Source organism: Labrus mixtus, chromosome 3, assembly GCF_963584025.1.
Source record: "Labrus mixtus chromosome 3, fLabMix1.1, whole genome shotgun sequence".
Taxonomy (NCBI): Eukaryota; Metazoa; Chordata; class Actinopteri; order Labriformes; family Labridae; genus Labrus; species Labrus mixtus.
The window spans coordinates 33,787,363-33,807,631 of NC_083614.1; the positions used below are offsets into that span (position 1 = coordinate 33,787,363).

Sequence of the window (20,269 nt, forward strand, 5' to 3'; positions counted from 1 at the left end):
TTGGTAGAGGAAGGAACTTCCAAACTCCATTTGATCTGCAGTCTCTTTGCACCTTTAAGAATAAGCTAAAGACCCAGCTTTTTGAACACCTACAACCTTCATGATATTGAAGATGATGATATTTAAGATGGTTTTGATACTGATTAGAACTCTTTAAGAACAGCTGTCGATGTTGTGCTTTGCCTCTGGTCACTTCCTGTGTATCCGATCAGACTTAAAGCTGTTTGTTTGCACTTCCTGACGTTGTTTCCTCCTCTCTAGATCCTTGCTTGTGTTGTTCTTACTCTCTGATTTACGTCGCTTTGGATAAAAGCGTCTGCTAAGCATCTTCCCTCTCTGGAAGGGCTCGGGTGTACTCGGTGCTTTCTCGCTCCATGTCCTATTGTTTACGGTGAGAAGGCAGACTCAGAGGGCAGAACAAACACCTAGCTGTGGGAGTGTCACCCACCTGGGGGAGGGGCTACTGCCCTTTGTGATGTCATGAAGGGAAAATCTCCAAACGGCCTGTTTGAACACACATTTTCTGAAAAGTGGAGCAGGCAGAAGACGGAGAGGATGGACTTTTCTCATCATTGGGGGGTTTGTAGACGGACTAGAGACACATGTTAGAGTTAGAGGAACATGATGAAGTGGATTTTAAAATAATATGTGACCTTTAAGTTTTATAAGAAAAGCCAGAACAAAACAAAGAAAATAAAATTCTCTTGTATAAAAACACCAAACCAGCTGTTCCTACATCTGAAAGTTGTGTTGATGTGGCACATACTCACTTGAAAGTTGTCAGCGTCTTTAATATTTCAGAAGCAGCCTGCAGGTTTAGAACAACACCTGACACCAGACCGTCTCCGTCTACACCTGAAGTTCAAGTTGAACTGACGGGCTGACAGTATGAAGACGGACTGACATCTGATTTATTTTTTGAGGGGTTAAATATGATGGCTCCCTTGTTCTAGTTTTCAAAGAAAAAAAGTTTGTGGTATATCCAGTTCTTCAGAACGAGCCGTCCATGCATGAGACTGAACTCCAGCTACGTGATAACGGAGAGTTTCAAATAAAAACATCTTCACCTCCAGCATCTACATAATTTGAATTAGGGACCACTTGTGCATACAGGTTTCATATTTCCATCCATCCATTTTCTTCTGCTAATATGAGGTAGGTCGCGGTGGCAGTAAGTCAACCCAGACTTCCTTCTCCCCAGCAACGTTCCTGGGTTCTCCTGGGTTAATCCAAGGCGTTTCCAGGCCAGCAGGATATAGAATCCCTCCAGTGAAATCTGAGTCCACCTCGGTCTCCTCACCTGTTGGCCTTGCCAGGGAAACCTCCAATGGAAAATTACCAACCCTGCCTTTAAGCTAGCTATGAGCTACCCTTCGTTTTATTAGTCAAATTAGTGAAGGAAAATTCATGTATTTATTTTGGATTCAGAACGAACAGGTTGAAAACTGAAAAACATGAAGAACAGCAGATGAACCGAGTCCTGAAATAAAAGTTACAGGAAGAGGTGGAAAAGATTGAACATGCAGTAAAAGTTGTGTTTTAAGTATTTGGTCTAGAGACTGAAAGTTGGCTTTACAGAGCGGAGGCGAGCTGAGATAAAAGATTGAAACATAAAACAAATGTTCTGTTTCCATAATCTGTGTTTAACCACACAGGTCCATATCTCTGTTTGAATCTCTCCCCTCTGACACATCTCCTCCGTCCACCTCTGCTTCTCTCTTATCACGTTAACTTGTTTATTAGAGGACAGATATTGAAGCAGACGTCCCTGTGGAGCTTTCTCCGCTGTAATATTTCAAACGATATTACAGCAGCAGCAGCACTGCACATGACACACAGAATGACAAATCCTTTATTGAACCATGAACAAAAACATGAGAGTGAAGTGTGAGAGGTCAGGCCAGAGGAGGAATAAAAAAACACAAAGATATGAAATACAAGATGGACGCTTGGTGAATCTAATTCTCCGTCTCACATCCCGGCTGCCCCTCAGAAATGACAAACTCACCTCATAACGTCTTCTTGATGTCGACAATAAGTCACATTAATGTCAGAGGGGTGAATCCAAAAACAAGAGAGAAGTTTCAGGACGTACAGCTCGGGGTTTGACTTTGTTTACCTGCCAAAGAGAGATGATCTAATAAGTGGAGTTTGAAGGAGGCTGTCCTGTGAACGTCTGAGAGAGTAAAGTCATCCGTCTTCTCCGCAGCTCTGATGAGGCTTCATGTGTTTGCTCTTTGTCATGGTTATTTCTTAAAGGGATAGTTTGGTTTTATTTTTAGGGGGGTTGTGTGAAGTACATTAGCCACAGGAGATGCCGTTCAGCGTGGAGTGACCGGCCGGAGTGTGTAGACCCGAAAGCAAGGCTATACGGCTATGCAGACGAGGTCGTTTGCAGGTTACTGATAGCCAAACAACGTCGGAGTAATTGTATGCTATATTAGACTCAATTCCCAAAGCTTTACCTCTGCGCTAACAAGCCACTTTGCTACATGCAGTGGCGCCCCGTCGATAGAAGACAATAGGGCACCGCCCAACCACTGACATTTAAGGAAGACATTCTGCTCGGTGGAGTTTCACTCTTCAAGATTTACAGGCATGTTCATGCACGTGTGAGCCTTCAACGCTGATAAAGACCGTTACATAACGGCCGCCACACAGGCCGCTGATCACAACGAGATAACTGAGACCCCTGAGAGGAAGATTTAAGAAAGCAGGAAGAGAAACAAGGCTTTGTGCTCGGGATGCTTTCTGCTAACTGGACTAAAAAGAGATCCGTCCATTCCTGCAGAACGAGAAAGCAGCTGTCCGTTCAGCGTCTGCATCGTCCTGTCAGAGTGTCAGCCGCTTCACTTTAATTAGCACCTTAATGAAGGAGCGTACTGCTGACACCTGCTGCGATCCTTTCACACACACTGTCGTTCAAAGAAAGGAGCGGTGTCCTTTTATACTTCTGCAGTCTGATAATCAACACAGAGTGGCTTCAGCATTATTAGAGACACATATGACGACTCGCAGTTTCACTCGATGCAGCAGATGAACATGTCAGCGGCGGCAGCTAGTCCTCAGTGTACAGTCGAAAACGTTCCAGAAAGGAGAGTTCAAAGTCACATTTATCCGGCGAGATGTTTGCCTCATCACATCGCTTTGGCAGGAGAACCTGGAGCAGCAGCCAGAAGCTGTGTTTTATTATGAATGAGTGCTGCCGCGTCTCCACGCGCTACTCTTTTAATTGACACCGGGGCCGAGCGGCTTTGATGTACGAGACGTTGTGGTGGCAGCTCCTCATTACTGCTCCCTCTTCCTCCCTCCTCCCCCCCGTGTTCAGAGTGACAAAGCAACAGAGGCTGAAAGACAGCTAGTCAGACGTGTGAGGGCAAACGGGAGGGGCTGAGCCTGTCACCCTATCAAACCTCCCCCCCCCCCCCCACTTCTTGGTTTTGAACCCAGTGTGGGGGAAACCCCTTGAAAAATGACATCGGATGAGTCAGTTTCACTACACATCAAAATGTCCCTGAATAGCTTTGGGAATCTGCGCCTGGCATTTGCATTTCTGTGGCATCAGAAGGTGTTTCAAGGTCGAACAAGTCGCTCGCTGGCAGAATTTTAAACGCTCTGCAGGAAGAGAGAGAGGGAAAGAAAAGTGGAGCTTTCTGTCTGTAGTCAGGATTGGATGAAAAGTCTTCTCCTCAAATCGCCTTCTCATGGCGTACTTTTCTTTATACTTTTTTATGATCTTATAACTGGGGAAGATTTGGTGGCAAGTGCACATCAAATTGTTTTAGTGAGATCTTAAAAACATGTTTGATTGTATGCATCCTTGCCAGATTACATTTTATTTTTCTTGCATGTTGCATTATGTAATGTTCTTTCAGGGAGTCAGAGTCATAGCGTGCATGGATGTGGAAACTGTGGATTGCTCCCTCAGGTTGGGGAGTGACTCCTTGCCCCAAGTGAAGTAGTTTTAAGTATCTCAGGGTCTTGATTGTCTGTAAGATATGACTGACAGGCGGATTGGCTCAGCGTCTAACCGTTGAAGTGAAGAGAGATCTGCAAAGCTCTCGATTCACCAGCCAATCTTCGCTCCAACCCTCACCTGATGGTCAGGAGCTTTGGTAGTGACCTAAATGAGTTTCCTCTGGAGGGTGTCTGGTGTCAGACTTAGAGAGAGGGTGAGGAGCTCGGACTTTCAGAGGGAGCTGCTACTCCTTCACATCGAGAGGAGACAGTTGAGGTGGTTTGGGCATCTGTTTGGGATGCTTCCTGGGCGCCTCCCTTTGGAGGTTTTCTGGGCATGCCCAACTGGGAGGAGACCCCGGGGGTAGACCCAGAGCTCACTGGAGGGATTATATATCCCGTCTGGCCTGGGAACCCCCCCGGGAGGAGGAGCTGGAAAACGTTGCTGCGGAGAGGGAAGTCTGGGTTGACTTACTGCGCTTGCTTTTAGTACACTTTTCCAATCATCCCTTCTTATTTATGAATCCTGCACCCTGAGCTCATTACTCATAAATGTGTTTCTGTCTCAGGTTGTCCGACGCTGTGGGATGATATTCGTTGTTGGTCTCGTGCCGAGGTCGGTCAGGTGGTCAGCGTCTCGTGCTCCAACGTCTCCCAGCTGTTTGCTAATAATAAAGGTAAGTCACCTCTGAGAAGCTAATCACAGTTCCCCAAACTCTGTGGCGCCCGACTCTCTAAAGCAGTATTCATTTTATGTTTATAGTTCTAAGGCAATATTCAAGGTAATGGAAGAAAGTGCGACATGTTCCACATAAATAAATCATAAAGTCTGTCCTGTGTAAATGTGTCTCTGAATCATGACTGTCTACAATGAGGGAGAAGCTCGAGTCCCGCTGGCTGTGTTGTTGTCAGAGCCGTGTTTACATGGACGGGACGGCCGGCTCCTCCCCTTGTGTATAAAAGCTGTTTTAGTCAAGAACTAGAGAGAAGAAGAAGAACATACTCACTGATTATTTGGATGTTAGTCAGAGTTTTTAGATCACGCTCATTCTGTGTCAGTTTACATGAAATGTGAAGCTACGAGCTAACTAAAGAGCGCTAACATTAGCATGCTAACACAACAATGTGAAGCTACGAGCTGACTAAAGAGCGCTAACATTAGCATGCTAACACAACAATGCAGGACACAGGTGATCGCAGCTTGAGCCAAAGACTATTTTGTCCACCGCTTATGCTTCACTCCTTTGTTCAAACTCATTTGGAGAGGGGTTGGAGGTGTGTCTCTGGAGGAGAGCGAAGGCTTCAGTATGGAGGAGGCGTGGCCTAACAGAAGTTTGTTTTGGTTTCATGCTGGTGCTCAAGGGCGACATCTACTGGACCAAAAGTGGTCTAGCTGAGACAGGCTTACAGACATTAAACACAGCATGTAATCATAGAACAAAATACAGGATCAGAAAATCAGAAAGTCATATGAATAATATGACTTTTTTTAAGGTTTATCTTTGGGTTGTTTATGCTTTTATTTAGAGACCAGACAGAAGATAGAATCAGAAATCTGAGAGAGAGAGAGGGTGGGGAATAACATGGAGGAAAGCAGCCACAGGTGGAATTCGAGCCCAGGCTGCCCACTCATAGGCCCAGAGCTTCCATACACTGACCACTAGGCCACCGGCGCCCCAGCATCTTTTTTACCTTCAAACAATCTGAAGACCTTGTTGCCATGGCAAACATTCTGTCCCATATCTCAGTGCACATCTTCCATGGTGACATCGACGGGAATTATTTATAATATTCTATATTCACGTATTTACTGCACGTCTTTTATTTATGATGATGATGATGTGTAGCTGTTGTGGACGACTGTTGGAAACCAAGTTGCTCCTCGGGGACACTCGGTATTTTCCACTTAATTAAATCCAATCACAAAACATCTTCAGCCACATGCACCTGAGTGTGAGTCGAACAAATGTAATGCAACAACATAAATATCAGGAAAATAAGTTTATGGTAGCCACAGTGATCTCATCAGGTCGTGCACCCCTTAGCTTTATACTCTTTCATTTGTGTTTCATGTCCCTCTTTATATGCCTGTGAACTTGATATCTTAGCAGCAGAGTTTTCTGTTTGTAACTGTCGTACATGTTTAGTTTTGCACATTTGCTTTTTCTTTAATGGAAAGTTGAGGCAGCAGAGATGGTCATGTCATGGAGAGATGATTACTAACTCTGCCCGCAGTCCGTCTCTTTATCCTCCTCTGCTGTTTCTCCTCCATTGATGTTTTCTGTTGGTGTTCTGTTTTAAAGGCCACGATGACTGTACAACACGGTTTATTTTTCTCATTTAAAAAAAAAAAAAATCAGAAGCCAAAAAAACTTAAACAGAACAGGCAGATTCATGCAGACTAAACTCAGTTTATCCATCTTCCAGCCTCCAGCTCAGCGCAGTGACCATGCAGGTTATAGTTACATCTCTCTGAGGAGCTGTGTTGTCTTTTCACTTTCACACTTGCAGAAAACTCCTGAACAACTCCAGATATTAAAAAACATATACTCCCTATATGGATAAATTCAAGTCTCTAGAATAATAAGGTGAATTAAATTAGCTTGAATTGCAGCTTTGTTTGTGGTTGCTGTGAGGAAATACGTTATGTTTTCTCTTCTGTCAGTTTGATCAAACATTATATTATTTTCACAGGAGGAAAAAAAGTAATTTCTTGTGCACAAATGCTTCTTCCATTTCTCCCAATAACTAAACCAAATGCTGATGTTTTTTATATGTAAAATAGGCAATCTGTGGAGTGTTTATAGAAAGCTGTGTATCCACAATCATCTATCCCGACAGCAGTGATTCTGCAAAGAGAAAACATTTCTCTCTACGATGTAGCTGGGAAAACATTTTAGTTGGACACAAATGTTAACTCCTTTTAATAATCAATAGCAGCTTTACCTCTGCTGTCTCCCTCCCCTGGGACCAGAAACCTTTGGGACCAGGGTCTGAATGAGGTTCCTGGGGGATTTGATATTACCCTGCTCTGAATGTCGGGCCTTCAAAAAGGGTGAATTCAACTTGTAGTGTTGATCATTTCTGAATGTTAGAGAACAACACAGCATGCTAAAGCTACTACAGAAAATAAAATCAATAAAAGAGCGATAAGAACAATAAAATATAAACACTAAAATGATTTAAAAGCTTGAAATGACTACAGTGATAAGTCAGTAATTAAAATCAAATAAAACAGTTACAGTCAGGTATTGGGCGGTTCAAAATAATATTTCTAAAGTGTCCATAAGGGATAAAAGAGCTCAAGTTCAGGTCCTGTTGTAAAATATTCCAGGAGTTTGCAGCACTAACACTAAAAGCAGTTTGTCCAGGGTTCAGATGTAACAAGGAGGTGATATATGATTCTCAGAGAGAACAGCTCAGAGCATGTTCACTATGTGGGCTGATCAGCTTCAGATGATGCACTCGACTGATTTCCAGCAGCAAGATTGAAAGACGAGAAGAGGAACACAGATCAGCTCCTTGTAGAGAAAGTTGAGCTCATACTTTGTGTCGACGGATCGGGAGGCGCGGGGGGGGGGGATTCTTGTTAATGACCTCATAACTTAGTGTCAGTGGGTCCCTGGACCTCGCTGGGTTTTCCTCCTCCACAGACGCTCTGAGAAGTCAAGTGCTGAAGCTGAGCGGTTAGATGGAGCCTCTCCAACGGGAGGCGGCGAGCAGAGAAAATATTGAATTGGAAAATCAAAGAGTTCACCGCCGAGAGCCCGAGAGCATGGGGAAGGAATTGACGCTGCTCGTTAAAGCTGAACTGGCGTCCTCCCCGGAGCCTCGGCCTTCAACCCTCCTTTCACATCCAGCCGTTCACCCGCCGACGCTGCGGCGCTGCAGGCTCTGCACGCCACCTTATTCTGAGGCTAATGCAGCTGGATATCGCTCAAACCACCCACGACTCAAAACCTCCACACTCTGCCCAGCCGAGCAGATTCCACACAGCGTGAAATCACCGAGGAACTTTTTTTTTATCCTCCCTCTCGAACGCACATTCTCACCGAACACCGGATGACCTTGTGTGTGCGTCATGGCGGTCGTACTGTAGAGCGCCATCATCCTCCCTGCAGGCCATGGTGGGAGAAAATGGCTGAAAATTCATTTAAATTCATCGTTTACAGCCTTCAGTTGACCAGGCCGTGTCAGTGTTACCTGAAGCCTTCAGGAAAGTGCGCAAACACATTTTTTGTTCTTCTCTGGGATCGAACTGCAGAAATAAACAGATAAAATATCTTTCAGTAACGTAACCCTATGTAAGTCGTTTATTTTCATACCAAAAATATACTGCCTTTCTCATTCTTACTGAAAGACACAATATCCACTGGCATCAATACATCTACAAAGCCCCTTACCTGAAAGTTACCATCTTCACCTCAAATCCATGTCCATGAAATACAGCGAGCAGGCCAGAAATCTTGGCATTATTTTAGACCCCGACCTTAGCTTTGACAATCATATCTCCAACCTTACCAGAACGGCATTTTACCGTTTAAAGAACATATCAAAACTCTGATCCTTCATTTCCCAAACTGAAGCCGAGAAATTAGTCCATGCTTTCGTCTCAACTAGGTTAGATTACTGCAACGCTCTATATGCCGGATTATCCAAACAATCTGTAGCAAAACTTCAACTTATTCAAAATTCAGTAGCACAGAGTTCGTATGACCCCGTATGAGAAAATTTGATCATATCACTCCAGTCCTCAAAACTCTCCATTGGCTCCCCGTACAGAATCACCTTCAAAATCCTATTATTAGTCCATAAAGCTCTCAATGGTTTAGCTCCTCTGTACATTTCTGGCCTGCTCACAGACTACAACCCAACCCGGACCCTCAGGTCATCAGGTGGAGGTCTTTTAACCGGACCCAGAATCAGATCAAAGTCCAGAGAGGGGGGCCTTTAGTTACTGTGGTCCTTCTTTCTGGAACAAACTGCTGACCTGAGGTCCATTACTACTGTTTCTACTTTTAAAACAAAACTCAAAATCTGTTCTCGAAAGCATATGAATAGTTTTTTTTTTTGTATGTATGTGTGTGTGTGTGTGTGTGTGTGTGTGTGTGTGTGTGTATGTATGTGTGTGTGTGTGTGTGTGTGTGTGTGTGTGTTTGTGTGTGTGTGTGTGTGTGTGATCACTTTTGTGGTAACTGATGTTTGCTTTGTCGTGTGTATGAATGATTAATGACTGTGGAAACACTTTCTTTCTTTTGTATGCTGTGTTTTAATTTGTTGTTAACCTCAATGTAAAGCACATTGAGCTTATCTGTAATGAATAGAATAGAATAGAATAGAATAGAATTACTTTATTGATCCCAAACTGGGAAATTGTGGCGTTACAGCAGCAGGTTATCCAAACAACAATGAAATGTGCTATATAAATAAAATTGCTAATTGCTACATATCACGTCCTTGTTTCATCTGAACCCCGGTCTACTTTTTACTGGCTCGAGCGAGAGACTGGTTCTCCAGGTTTTCCTCATGCCAGGACTGACCGAGGAAAAGCTTCTTGTAGCGTTAGTGCATCTTACTTTAGGAATATTTGACATTTTGACACTTCAGGAATATTCATTTTAACCACCCTTAAACATGTCCCATGTCTCTGTGTCACATTCAATTCCCTCAAACACCACTGACATCTCACTTTGCACTCTTCATACTGCACTGCCTCATGAGTGTTAGAGTGGAATCAGTGAGAGCAAAATGTCTGGATGTAAAACAAAAGGACACCTAACTCATGAGTATGGATAAAGAACGTTTTTTTGTTTTTTTGTACTCACACATCGTCTTGATGTACGAGCTTCCTCTGGTTTATCGTCATCCTCTCTTCTTCTCCTTCTTTCCACTTACAGATCTTTATCTTTCTTCTCTTTTAAGGTTTCGTCTACAGGAACTGCACTGAGGACGGCTGGACCGAGCTCTACCCGTCCTACGAGGACGCCTGCGAGTTCACAGAGTACGAAGTGACAGAACCCGAGGTGGGTGTTTTTTTTTTAACTCACAGTTTTCCGTTCAGTTTTTTTCTTGTTTTGGTCTGGAGTATTCTTCAAGTACCGTCTGTGTCTCCTTCACTTTTAATTGTTTGGCTATTTCCCGCCTTCCCTTCTCATATCGACCTCTCGTTTGTCTGCTGGTCGTGTTTAAGCGTTCACCTCAGGATGTCGGCCTTTCCAGCTTCTCTTATTGGTGGATATTTGAGGACTCACCAGACAGTCCTTGTTGCTCTGCTGAAGATGAGTGTCATACACGTCTTCCCCACTGATGCCTTCTTCTCACTGATGAACTTTAATTGCTAGCCTGGCAACGACAGCCCATAATTTCACCTGCTATGGTTAAGTACGGGCTTTGTGACAGATGCTATTTAAAGCGAGCAGGCGGTACAAAAAATGATTGACACTTCTCTCTTACTCTGAGAGATCAGCATGAACCCTTCCAGCACTGGACATTTATTAAATTCTATAAATATCCTGCGTTTCCCCGAGCGGTGACCTCTTGCTGTCGAGTAAATATTGACTCTGAAAGAGGAAGTGGTGCGATGTTGGAGTTGTGCAGAGAGTCAGTGAGAAGAGGTCGAGATGGAGGGTTTTATGTTCATACAGAGACGAGAGAATCTTTTAAATTCTTTGAACGAGTGCACAAGTGAACAGCATATCAAACACTCGAGCACACGTGGAGGATGTGGCATTTAGCAGCCAGCTCAAAGAGCCACTGCTCTGCAATATGAAATGTAAAAGCAGAATGTGAGTACTCGCTCACTCCTTCAGCAGAACAAGAAGCAAACAAGGCACTAAAGGGTCGAGCACGTCGAGTCGGACTCAGCAGACACTTCAGACTCTGCGCTGAAGGTCCTGCAGGATGTGGTCAGATTTCTAACTTTGAAATCTATGAATTGCAAATCGTGTTTGGACACATCTATCCTGCTGCATCATTCTGCAGCCTTAAAGCTTATGCAGCATTTGAAACATTAATATAGCAGATATCATATATTAAATCTAAAAATACCTGTGAGTTATGTTAAGGTAAGAGTGAAGTCAAACTCCCTCTGGGTTGTTGTTTCCGGCTCTGAGTTCACACGAGACGGGACGGTGCTCTCTTCAGCTTCTTTATGTTGCCAAATCTGAAGCAATAGTTCAAGAGCTTATCCCTTAAAAAGATTTTTATTTGTCACGTGCTCATACAGATGTGCAGTGAAAAGTAAAGACTGTCCTGCAAGGCCATGCAATAACACTCAAATTACTAAAACACATATATACAGTAATATAGAAATATAATGTAAAATAAAAAAAAGAAATATTTGAATATACGAAATATAGAATAATGTAAACAGTGTAAAGTGTCCAGGGTGTCAAATTGCAGTGTGAAAAGTATTGTCATGTGTCATTGTCTGTTTTTTGGATGTAGGGCAAGAGATGTAAGACAACAAATGTTATGCAAAGACTGCACAAGACTTGAGTCGCAGCAAAGCAACATAATCAGAAACAGTCAGTAAACCAAAGAAGGAGTGAAAGTTACTCTCTATATATCAATGATTTGATTTAATCTAAGTCTTGCAGAGTGCAGATGTGCAGGAATGTAGCTCGACATTGACGTGATATCCATTTGTTCATGCATGAATTTTAAATGAAAAGGAAAAAATCCAGCTCTAGATAATCAACATGATGTGAATTCAGTCCATTAAGATGCAGCAGCTCCTGACTGACTTCATTTTGTTGTAACTCATTATCACATGATGTTGTGAGAACTTTAATACTAATATAAACCTGCTAATACTTCTCTGAATGGATTTTTTTTTTTGTTTTCAGACGACATACTTCTCCAACTTCAAACAGTTGTACACAGCCGGCTACGCCACCTCCCTCATCTCGCTTATATCGGCTATTTTCGTCTTCACTGTTTTCAGGTAATTTTAGTTTTGAGGGCTTTCTGTCCAAGAGCAACTGATACCAGTCGCTGGGAAAATGTTATCAAGGGACAGTGCCCTCTAGTGGTTGCAGTACCTCTGAGCATTGAAAATAAGAAAATTGGGGCATTATTGGAATAAGAAAGCCGAACCCATCCTGAATTATTTATTGCCAAGTACATTTACAGATACAAGGAATTTGACTTGGTGTATTGGTGCCAAACAATTAACAAGGAAATAAAGCAGAACTAGCAACAACTTAAATAATACAGAATAAGAAGATATTACAATATATAAAATAGAATTTAAAAATGTTAAATATAAAAAATAATAAAAATAAAAAACACAAAAGGTGTAATGTAGCAAACCATATCCTGTTTGTGCCTTCATGTCATTAAACCATGAAACTGGTAGATGTTTTCAATAGTAATTTGTAAAAGCATTAACTCATTAAACATTTGGAGAACTTGTTTATTATTTCTCTAACTTTATAAACCAAACGTATCCACAAAAAACATTTTTCACTGTACAGGAAGTTTCACTGCACCAGGAACTACATCCACATCAACCTGTTCTTCTCCTTCATCCTGAGAGCCAGCGCCGTCTTCATCAAAGATGGCGTCCTTTTTGCTGATGAAGACCTCGACCACTGCTTCATGTCCAGTGTGAGTAAGACTACAGCTACAGAAGTGTGTGTGTGTGTTTACCTGTGAAGGACACTCATCCTTTACTGAAGGGAAATACCGTTTATAAAGACGTCTAAGAAAAAGGAAACATGCTGCAAAATGCAACGAGGAGTGAATTAAAGGTTTGATGTTTGGTGAGTTTTGTTCTTGAAGATTCGCTAAAAAAAAAAAAAAATGAAAGTATGAAAATAAGCAGAAAGGAACAAGAAAACAAGGACTTAACGCGGTGAAATAGAGGACAACAAGGTGAGGAAATAATCCAGTCGGTAGCTCAGGTTGAGAAAAGTACATTATGTTTTTTTATTACATGAACCTCTCAGATTGAGAGGAGCTTATTATCTCAGAGAGCAGAGGTAGAAATGTAGAAGGAGACGCTCTCTCAGGATTAAGACGAGGGCTCCTCTTCCTGTTTCCTGGCTGATAAGGAGGTGAGTGCCTCTCACAAGCCGACCACGAGGGACCGGAATCAGCACCAAGACTGGGTGGAGAACGACCGTAAGAGAGAGAGAAGACGATGAGCGAGCGCTCCGGTGTGTTTATCTGAAAAAGTGAGAAATTCTGTTTATTTGATGGATTGCCCCTTGAGATTAACCATCTTGTTTTCGAGGGGGGGTCCAACACAAAAACAAAAACACAACAGTTCAGTGTGATGCAGACAGTCAAGCACAAAATACATAAACAAAAAGGCTCTCAAACACCCATCCGCCCACGAATCCCTCCCGCAAAGCCACAGCACCCCACACAACATCATCAGAGGTAGATGCACATAACGACATATGCAATCAAGAAAACAAAAAGATATGATATTAAAGGGGCAAGAAGACAGAAACCATTAGAAGCAGCAACACGGTTCTGTGAGAAAAGGTAGCAGTGATTTCTTAAAGTCTTTCTATGTGATGTTTCACACTTAAATATATAAATCAAGTATCTCCTCTGAAAATAACTCTGTGAGTCATGACTGTCTACAATGGGTGTAACACCCGAGTCCCACTGTCTGTGATGTTTTCAGAGTTTTCAGAGTCCTATCTTCACTTTGTTTACATCGCCCGGACGGCCGGCTGACTCCTCCCCTCGTGTATAAAAGTTGTTTAATTGAGGGACTAGAGAAAAGAAGATGCTAACACAACAATGCAGCGCGAGTTGAATGCTCGTCTGTCGATTTCTTTATCGGTTTTGGGAACAAGAAAAAAAAAGGCTGAAGTGATGTGAGGGTTCAAACAGATCAGGAAAACAAAGTGGACGCAACTTTCTTCATCTGAGCGTCCAGTTTTAACTCACAGAGAAAAAGAAAATAAGAAGACATTTTCTGATTTAGGCTCGCTGCTTCTGAGTACAATCAGGTGGTTGAAGTGTGCCGGTACAGTCCGGTACTGCTTATGTGATAGGTGTAATTTATATGAAATACCTGATAAGTTATAAATAAATTCATGGAGAAATAAATATGATTTAAGTGACATAAAACAGCAAATTCTTGTAAAAAAAAACTTCATAAAACAATTGTAGAAGTTAATTTAAGGTTCAAAATGTGACATCAGTGTTAAAAACAGATTCAGTCTGAAGGATTTAAAACACTTTAAAAACAAGTTTTTTGTTTAAAACCTTTGAAATATACAGATGTGTTTGCCAAGAGTTATGAATCTGTGATCTACCTGTAATGTCTATCAAGAGATAACACATTTGGTTGATTAGTTATGCCTGCCGAGGCCGCAATGCCTCATTCTGCATGACGCTGAAAGAGGACGCATCGTATCTTGAGTCCATTTATTCATTTTAACACTTTCCAATGAAAGATTCAGTGATGGTGTGCAGTCGTGGAAAGAGGGGCGAGCAGCTGCCCGCCAAAACCAACATTCAAAACCTGTCATGGTCGCACATCTGCTATTATGTCGTCATCTTAAACAACACTTTGTCTTCTCATAAATTGCTTCTAAGTGGTTCTGATTGCTTCTGAACAGTCCGTGCTGTGTGTTGCTCTGTAATTAATGGCGCCCAGCTGTTTTTCATTACTGCTAGTTAACGTGAGCTCGAGCTTCCTTAAGCACGCTGCAGCAGCGCGCTGACATTCAATGCTGTCGGGTTTTTAGGCAGGAAGACATTTGTTGTAAAATCACCAAAGTAACATGTAAAGCAGAATAGAGCGCCACAGGAATGAGTCCTAAAACCAGGAAGTAAGTTAGCATCTGAGCGCCATGGGGTCTAACGTCTAAAAGTCAACGGGGACTTTGAATGTGTTTGTGGTTAGACTCCTGAAATAAGGTCTGTGGTTAACACAAGCTGAAGAGATGTTGGTGTTTTGTTAGACCACATAAACTACGTTAGGTAATACCTCCACTTGTGAAGTTTGAAGTTTTTACTCGTCTTTAAAAAGGCGGTTGCTAACAAGTGGCTAAATGTGACTACAGTGGTCGTCGGGGACATTAAACGTCATCACGCCGGACACAGAGGGCGGGAACTCTCTCACTAGTCGGAGATGTCTCCTGTAGGTTTAATCTTTAGGTTAAGGTGAATATTATGTTAGTAAACTATTTATTAAGCTACGTGGATTAGTTTATCGGAGATCGTCTGAAGCGTAACGCTAGTGACGTCACAATCATCCGACCGTGGTGTAGTTAGCTTGTAGCATAACGTTAGCTTCTTACTTCTGTCGGCCGCATTAACTCTTAAAACATCATAAAAATGGCGTTCATCTGTGAAGATTATCCTGCTGAACAAAACGCCTACGCTTCAGAAACGTGTGTTTAACACAGAGATTATTTTCTGCAATGATCCAAAATCCCAGAGGAGGATTCTTCTGTAATCTCACAACGTTATGCATAACTGTTGGCATGTGTCGCTCTCCCCTCACAGGCGTCCTGTAAATCGGCCGTGGTCTTCTTCCAGTTCAGCATCCTGGCAAACTACTTCTGGCTGCTGGTGGAGGGGATGTACCTGCAGACGCTGCTCGCTCTCACCTTCGTCTTCCAGAAGAAATACTTCTGGTGGTACATACTCATCGGCTGGGGTCAGCACTTTACCTGTCAACATGCACGGCCTCCTTTTCTATTTGTAGAGCGCTCTGCTTGGACTTGTGATACTGATCCGGTCTGTTTGTGCCCCCCCCCCCCCCCCCAGGTCTCCCAACGACAATCATAACAGTGTGGATCCTCACTCGAAACTTCTACGATAACACGGGGTGAGCTGCTGGAGTGTAAATCTGTACAGATATGAAGTCTGCATGGTTGGTTTTGCAGAATCCTCAGAGTTAATCTCGGGGTTAGATTTAAACTCTTTCCCCTCGAGGTTTTCCTCTATGACAGCCTTCTGCTCGGGGACAGTGAGTCGTGCGTTCTACGGTGACGTGTTCATTATTACACCTCCTGTGATCGCCTCGTCTTACTAAACGCCATCTGCTGTGTGTCTCAGGTGCTGGGACGACACAGATGTGGCCTTCGTCTGGTGGATCATAAAGGCTCCGATAACAGCGTCACTGCTGGTGAGTGCAGAGCGAGAGGTTAAACCTCCTGTGTTGAATAATGAAGCCGATGCTGAAGTGTTAAAATCCTGCAGTTCCTGGAGTGTCCACTAGAGGCTGGCTGCAGAAGCAACAGGAAGTCACATACACACCCATTCTAAAAAGCCTGTTTTTACAGCAGAGATTAACATGTTTACAGCCTGGTTCAAAAAACCAAATAGGTGTGATTAGCTCATGTCTCGATGGACACACACTGTACGGGGGGGTGAATGTTTTGATGACTCATCAGTTTTGATTTGATGAAGGATAAGAGTTATTCACAATAAGGCGTGTAGCTGACCTGATTGACAGGTGGGCGCGGTGTAACGGTTTGTCAGGAGGTTTAAAACCCGCCTCAGCTCCAGCTCTCAGCCTGTCGTTAGGTTGACTGAAAGTTAGACTGAGACAGCATTTCCAGCATGGAGACCGCAATCGATGGGACTCCAGCGCCCCCTGCAGGAACAGACGGGGGACGTCACTCAGGCTTCAAACATTCATATTTACAGTCTGTGATACAGAGCAGTCACACTGGGAGACAGTTGAGGGATTATAAGAGTCCTGAGTGATGGAGCAGGCCTGGTTTTTTTTTGTTCTTTATTTTACATTTAACAACAACAAGTGAAGGAGAGTTCCTTCATTTCCTGCATCGCAGAGAGGAAACTACTCGTTGTCTTTGGCAGCTAACTTTAGCTGTCAGTGAACTCCATGTTTCCTGCTGGGTGTTTCGTTTAGTTTGGTGTCGTTTCTTAGAGATGGAGGTTGAAACAAACTTGAGTTATTCAGTGATAACTGTTTAAAGCATGCCTCAAAAAATTAAATATCAAGCTACAAGCAACATGTTGAAAAGTGACAAGCTTCAGAGGGAAGGATTTACGCTCTGCTGCTCACATGTTAGTCTGAGATCAGCCTCCTTGTGACTTTTCTTTGTGTGTTTGTTTCTTGCAGGTGAACTTCATCATCTTCATCAACGTGATCCGCATTCTGGTCCAGAAGTTGACGTCTCCTGGCGTCGGCGGCAACGACACGAGTCACTTCAAGTGAGCAGAGAATGAATGAGGCTTAAAGGCTTTATATGATTTTTCACTCTTAAATATATAAATCAAGTTTATCCTCTGAAAATAACTCTGTGAGTCATGACTGTCTACAATGGGTGTAACACCCGAGTCCCACTGTCTGTGATGTTTTCAGAGTTTTCAGAGTCCTATCTTCACTTTGTTTACATCGCCCGGACGGCCGGCTGACTCCTCCCCTCGTGTATAAAAGTTGTTTAATTGAGGGACTAGAGAAAAGAAGAATAACATACTGTACTCACTGCTTAACTGTGTTTCTAGATCACGCTCATTTCAGGTAAATTTACATGCAGTGTGAAGATACGAGCATAATAAAGATCGCTAGCATTAGCATGCTAACACAACAATGCAGCGCAAGTTGTTTTGGTTTCATGCTGGTGCTCAAGGGCGACATCTGCTGGATCAAAACATCACATATAAAGCCTTTAAGAAGATGAGCTGCAGACGCACCTTATATGTCTCCCTCATGGGTTTGTTTCTCACTGTGTGTGTGTGTGTGTGTGTGTGTGTGTGTGTGTGTGTGTGTGTGTGTGTGTGTGTGTGTGTGTGTGTGCAGGCGGCTGGCTAAATCCACTCTGCTCCTCATCCCTCTGTTCGGGATGCACTACATGGTGTTTGCTTTCCTGCCCGAGAACACGGGCGCAGAAGCTCGGATCTTTATAGAGCTTGGTTTGGGATCGTTTCAGGTAAAACTCAACACGGGCACAAAGTTAGAGAAGGTGAACTTTTGTGATCCTCAAGTTAAAAAGGATGTACTCTATATGACTACTATTTAATACTGAACATGTTTCTGCTCTGAAGGGATTTGTTGTGGCCCTGCTCTACTGTTTCCTGAATGGTGAGGTAAGTAAACATCAGTATTTAGTATTTTAATTTGATGTCATTGTGATTATTTTTCTTCAATCATTCTTTTTGTGCAGTTTATTTCATTTCCAGTTCAAACATCTTGACAGCAGAGTGAACTTAACGTGTAGTGACTCTTTAAAAACAAACTTAATGTTGTCCAAAGTCAAGAGCACGCTAACCAAGACCAAGACCGAGACATTTAGGGATCGAGACCGAGTCAAGACCAAGACCATAAATATCAATAAAACAATCTTCATATTGTGTGCAGGGGGCGTGTCACTAGCTTAGACCGTCTGACATATTATTAAAAATCCACTTCCACAGTGTTTTTGAACATATATCTGAGTAACCTGAGAGTCTACTGACCCACAACATGTGAAATAAACCATCCAGTCCTTTGTTTGTGGTCTGCATAAGTCTTACAACACAGAGAAAAATGCTCCGTTTCAAATGTGCTCTCCTTGTGATGTCACAGTGGGATTCTGGTAAAAATATAATCCCCTCCCCTCCCCTGGTATCTCCACCCATGGACTCTACCCCCAGACTAGAACAAAACTTTAACTCAGGTTGGCCATTTTTATTCTCTCTACAGAGGAGTGATATCTACTGGGAAAACTCAGGGGGGGGGGGGGGTCATTACATTTAAAGAGACACACACACCAAAACGGAGCGTTCTGAGAGAGCTGGTTTATACAGGGTCACAAACCTCCTCTGGTGCTTGATTCATGTTATATTTTGAACAAAGCACAGATGTTTCATTTAGACCACAGGGGGACTGTTTGAAAAGGTGGAGGAGGGGACTGTTTGAAAAGGTGGAGGAGGGGACTGTTTGAAAAGGTGGAGGAGGGGACTGTTTGAAAAGGTGGAGGAGGGGACTGTTTGAAAAGGTGGAGGAGGGGACTGTTTGAAAAGGTGGAGGAGGGGGACTGTTTGAAAAGGTGGAGGAGGGGGACTGTTTGAAAAGGTGGAGGAGGAGACTGTTTGAAAAGGTGGAGGAGGGGGACTGTTTGAAAAGGTGGAGGAGGGGGACTGTTTGAAAAGGTGGAGGAGGGGGATAATATGTCCTCTTTAAAAAAAAAAGCTTTTGGCTCCAACATTATAAGGGATTTAACTCCTTGAGTTATAATGTTGCATCATGTTTCTTTCAGGTGCAGGCGGAGCTGAAGAAGAGGATTTGGAAGTGGCAGACTCAGAGCTACCTGAGCTACAGTAAACGACGGCGTACCCTCTTCACTGAAAGCAGCACGGTCACTCAGATATCTGTCCTGGATAAATCCAGCCCCAAAGACCAGCCGCCCTCGGAGACGCACGCCCTCACGCCCAACAACGTGTCCAGTGTGTGAGGAAGACTTTAACCACGCTGGGCTTCATGTCCAGGATCACACCACATCCTGAGAAAGTGACTGAACTCAGAGTCTGATGTTGAATGTTGGAGGTAGCTCCTCTTGACTCTGTTTGCTGTGAAGGGTTTTCAGAATCCTGCGTGGGCTGTCAGGTCGACCCCGTGTTTACTTAAACATCTTTTTATTCACCATCATCCAAACATCTAAGTTTCCCCTTGATATTCATTATTTGTCACCTTACAGGCTTTTTGGTCAGAGAGGTCAAGGCTCCTTTCATAGGCAAGATTTTTTGCTCTGGGACCTGCAGCCACTAACTCACCCCTCCCCTCACAGAAAAGCACTAATAACACAACAAGTACACAATGAATGAGGCGTAAAAAAAACTTTTGTTTTTGAGATAGATAACTATCAAAAACTGTGATTATTTTTCAGCCATCGTTCTCCTGGGTTTTATTCTCAGCTGCTGTGTTGTTGTTGCTAAAAATGTTGTAATAACTTTTGCAAATATGTTTACATGTTCGGCTATTAATAGTGCCACAAAACATGCATATAACTTTTTTTGGGGGGGGGCTTTCACACTTGCAGAAAACTCCAGAAAAAATCCTGATATTTCCAGGAACAGCTGAATTTTTCCCTCGGACTCCACCTGGAGTTTCTCCTGACAGACCCTGTGTATATAAGTCCGAGTGTCCGACTGCTGCTCGACTCTTTTGTTGATTTTGTGTTTCTGTTGAGCTACACACAGTATTGACATAAATATTCTCATTTTAGTATCGTATATTAGACTTTGTTTTTTTTGCCTGCCACTTCCTTGTTGTTGTTTTTTGACGTCACATCTTGCCTCAGCCGCCCCCTCCTGTCTGAAAGGGATAGTCCCCCTGCTGTGAGGAGCATATGTGAACAGTCAGGTCAGGAGAATATCCAGAGCAGTC

The 20,269-nt window shown here is 43.1% G+C and overlaps 1 protein-coding gene across 1 annotated transcript in view; it reads left to right on the forward strand.

The window, feature by feature from the left end:
• ghrhrb (growth hormone releasing hormone receptor b) overlaps positions 1–19,531 on the forward strand; it is a 34,194-nt gene extending 14,663 nt beyond the window's left edge. Inside the window, exons 3-13 of the mRNA XM_061034657.1 lie at positions 4,527–4,634; positions 9,880–9,980; positions 11,805–11,902; positions 12,435–12,567; positions 15,436–15,589; positions 15,700–15,760; positions 15,991–16,060; positions 17,024–17,115; positions 17,705–17,834; positions 17,950–17,991; positions 19,143–19,531. Coding sequence (XP_060890640.1) covers positions 4,527–4,634; positions 9,880–9,980; positions 11,805–11,902; positions 12,435–12,567; positions 15,436–15,589; positions 15,700–15,760; positions 15,991–16,060; positions 17,024–17,115; positions 17,705–17,834; positions 17,950–17,991; positions 19,143–19,337 — 1,184 coding nt within the window. The 3' untranslated portion in view covers positions 19,338–19,531. The remainder of the gene's footprint in view (positions 1–4,526; positions 4,635–9,879; positions 9,981–11,804; positions 11,903–12,434; positions 12,568–15,435; positions 15,590–15,699; positions 15,761–15,990; positions 16,061–17,023; positions 17,116–17,704; positions 17,835–17,949; positions 17,992–19,142) is intronic.
• The last annotated feature ends 738 nt before the right edge of the window (positions 19,532–20,269 follow it).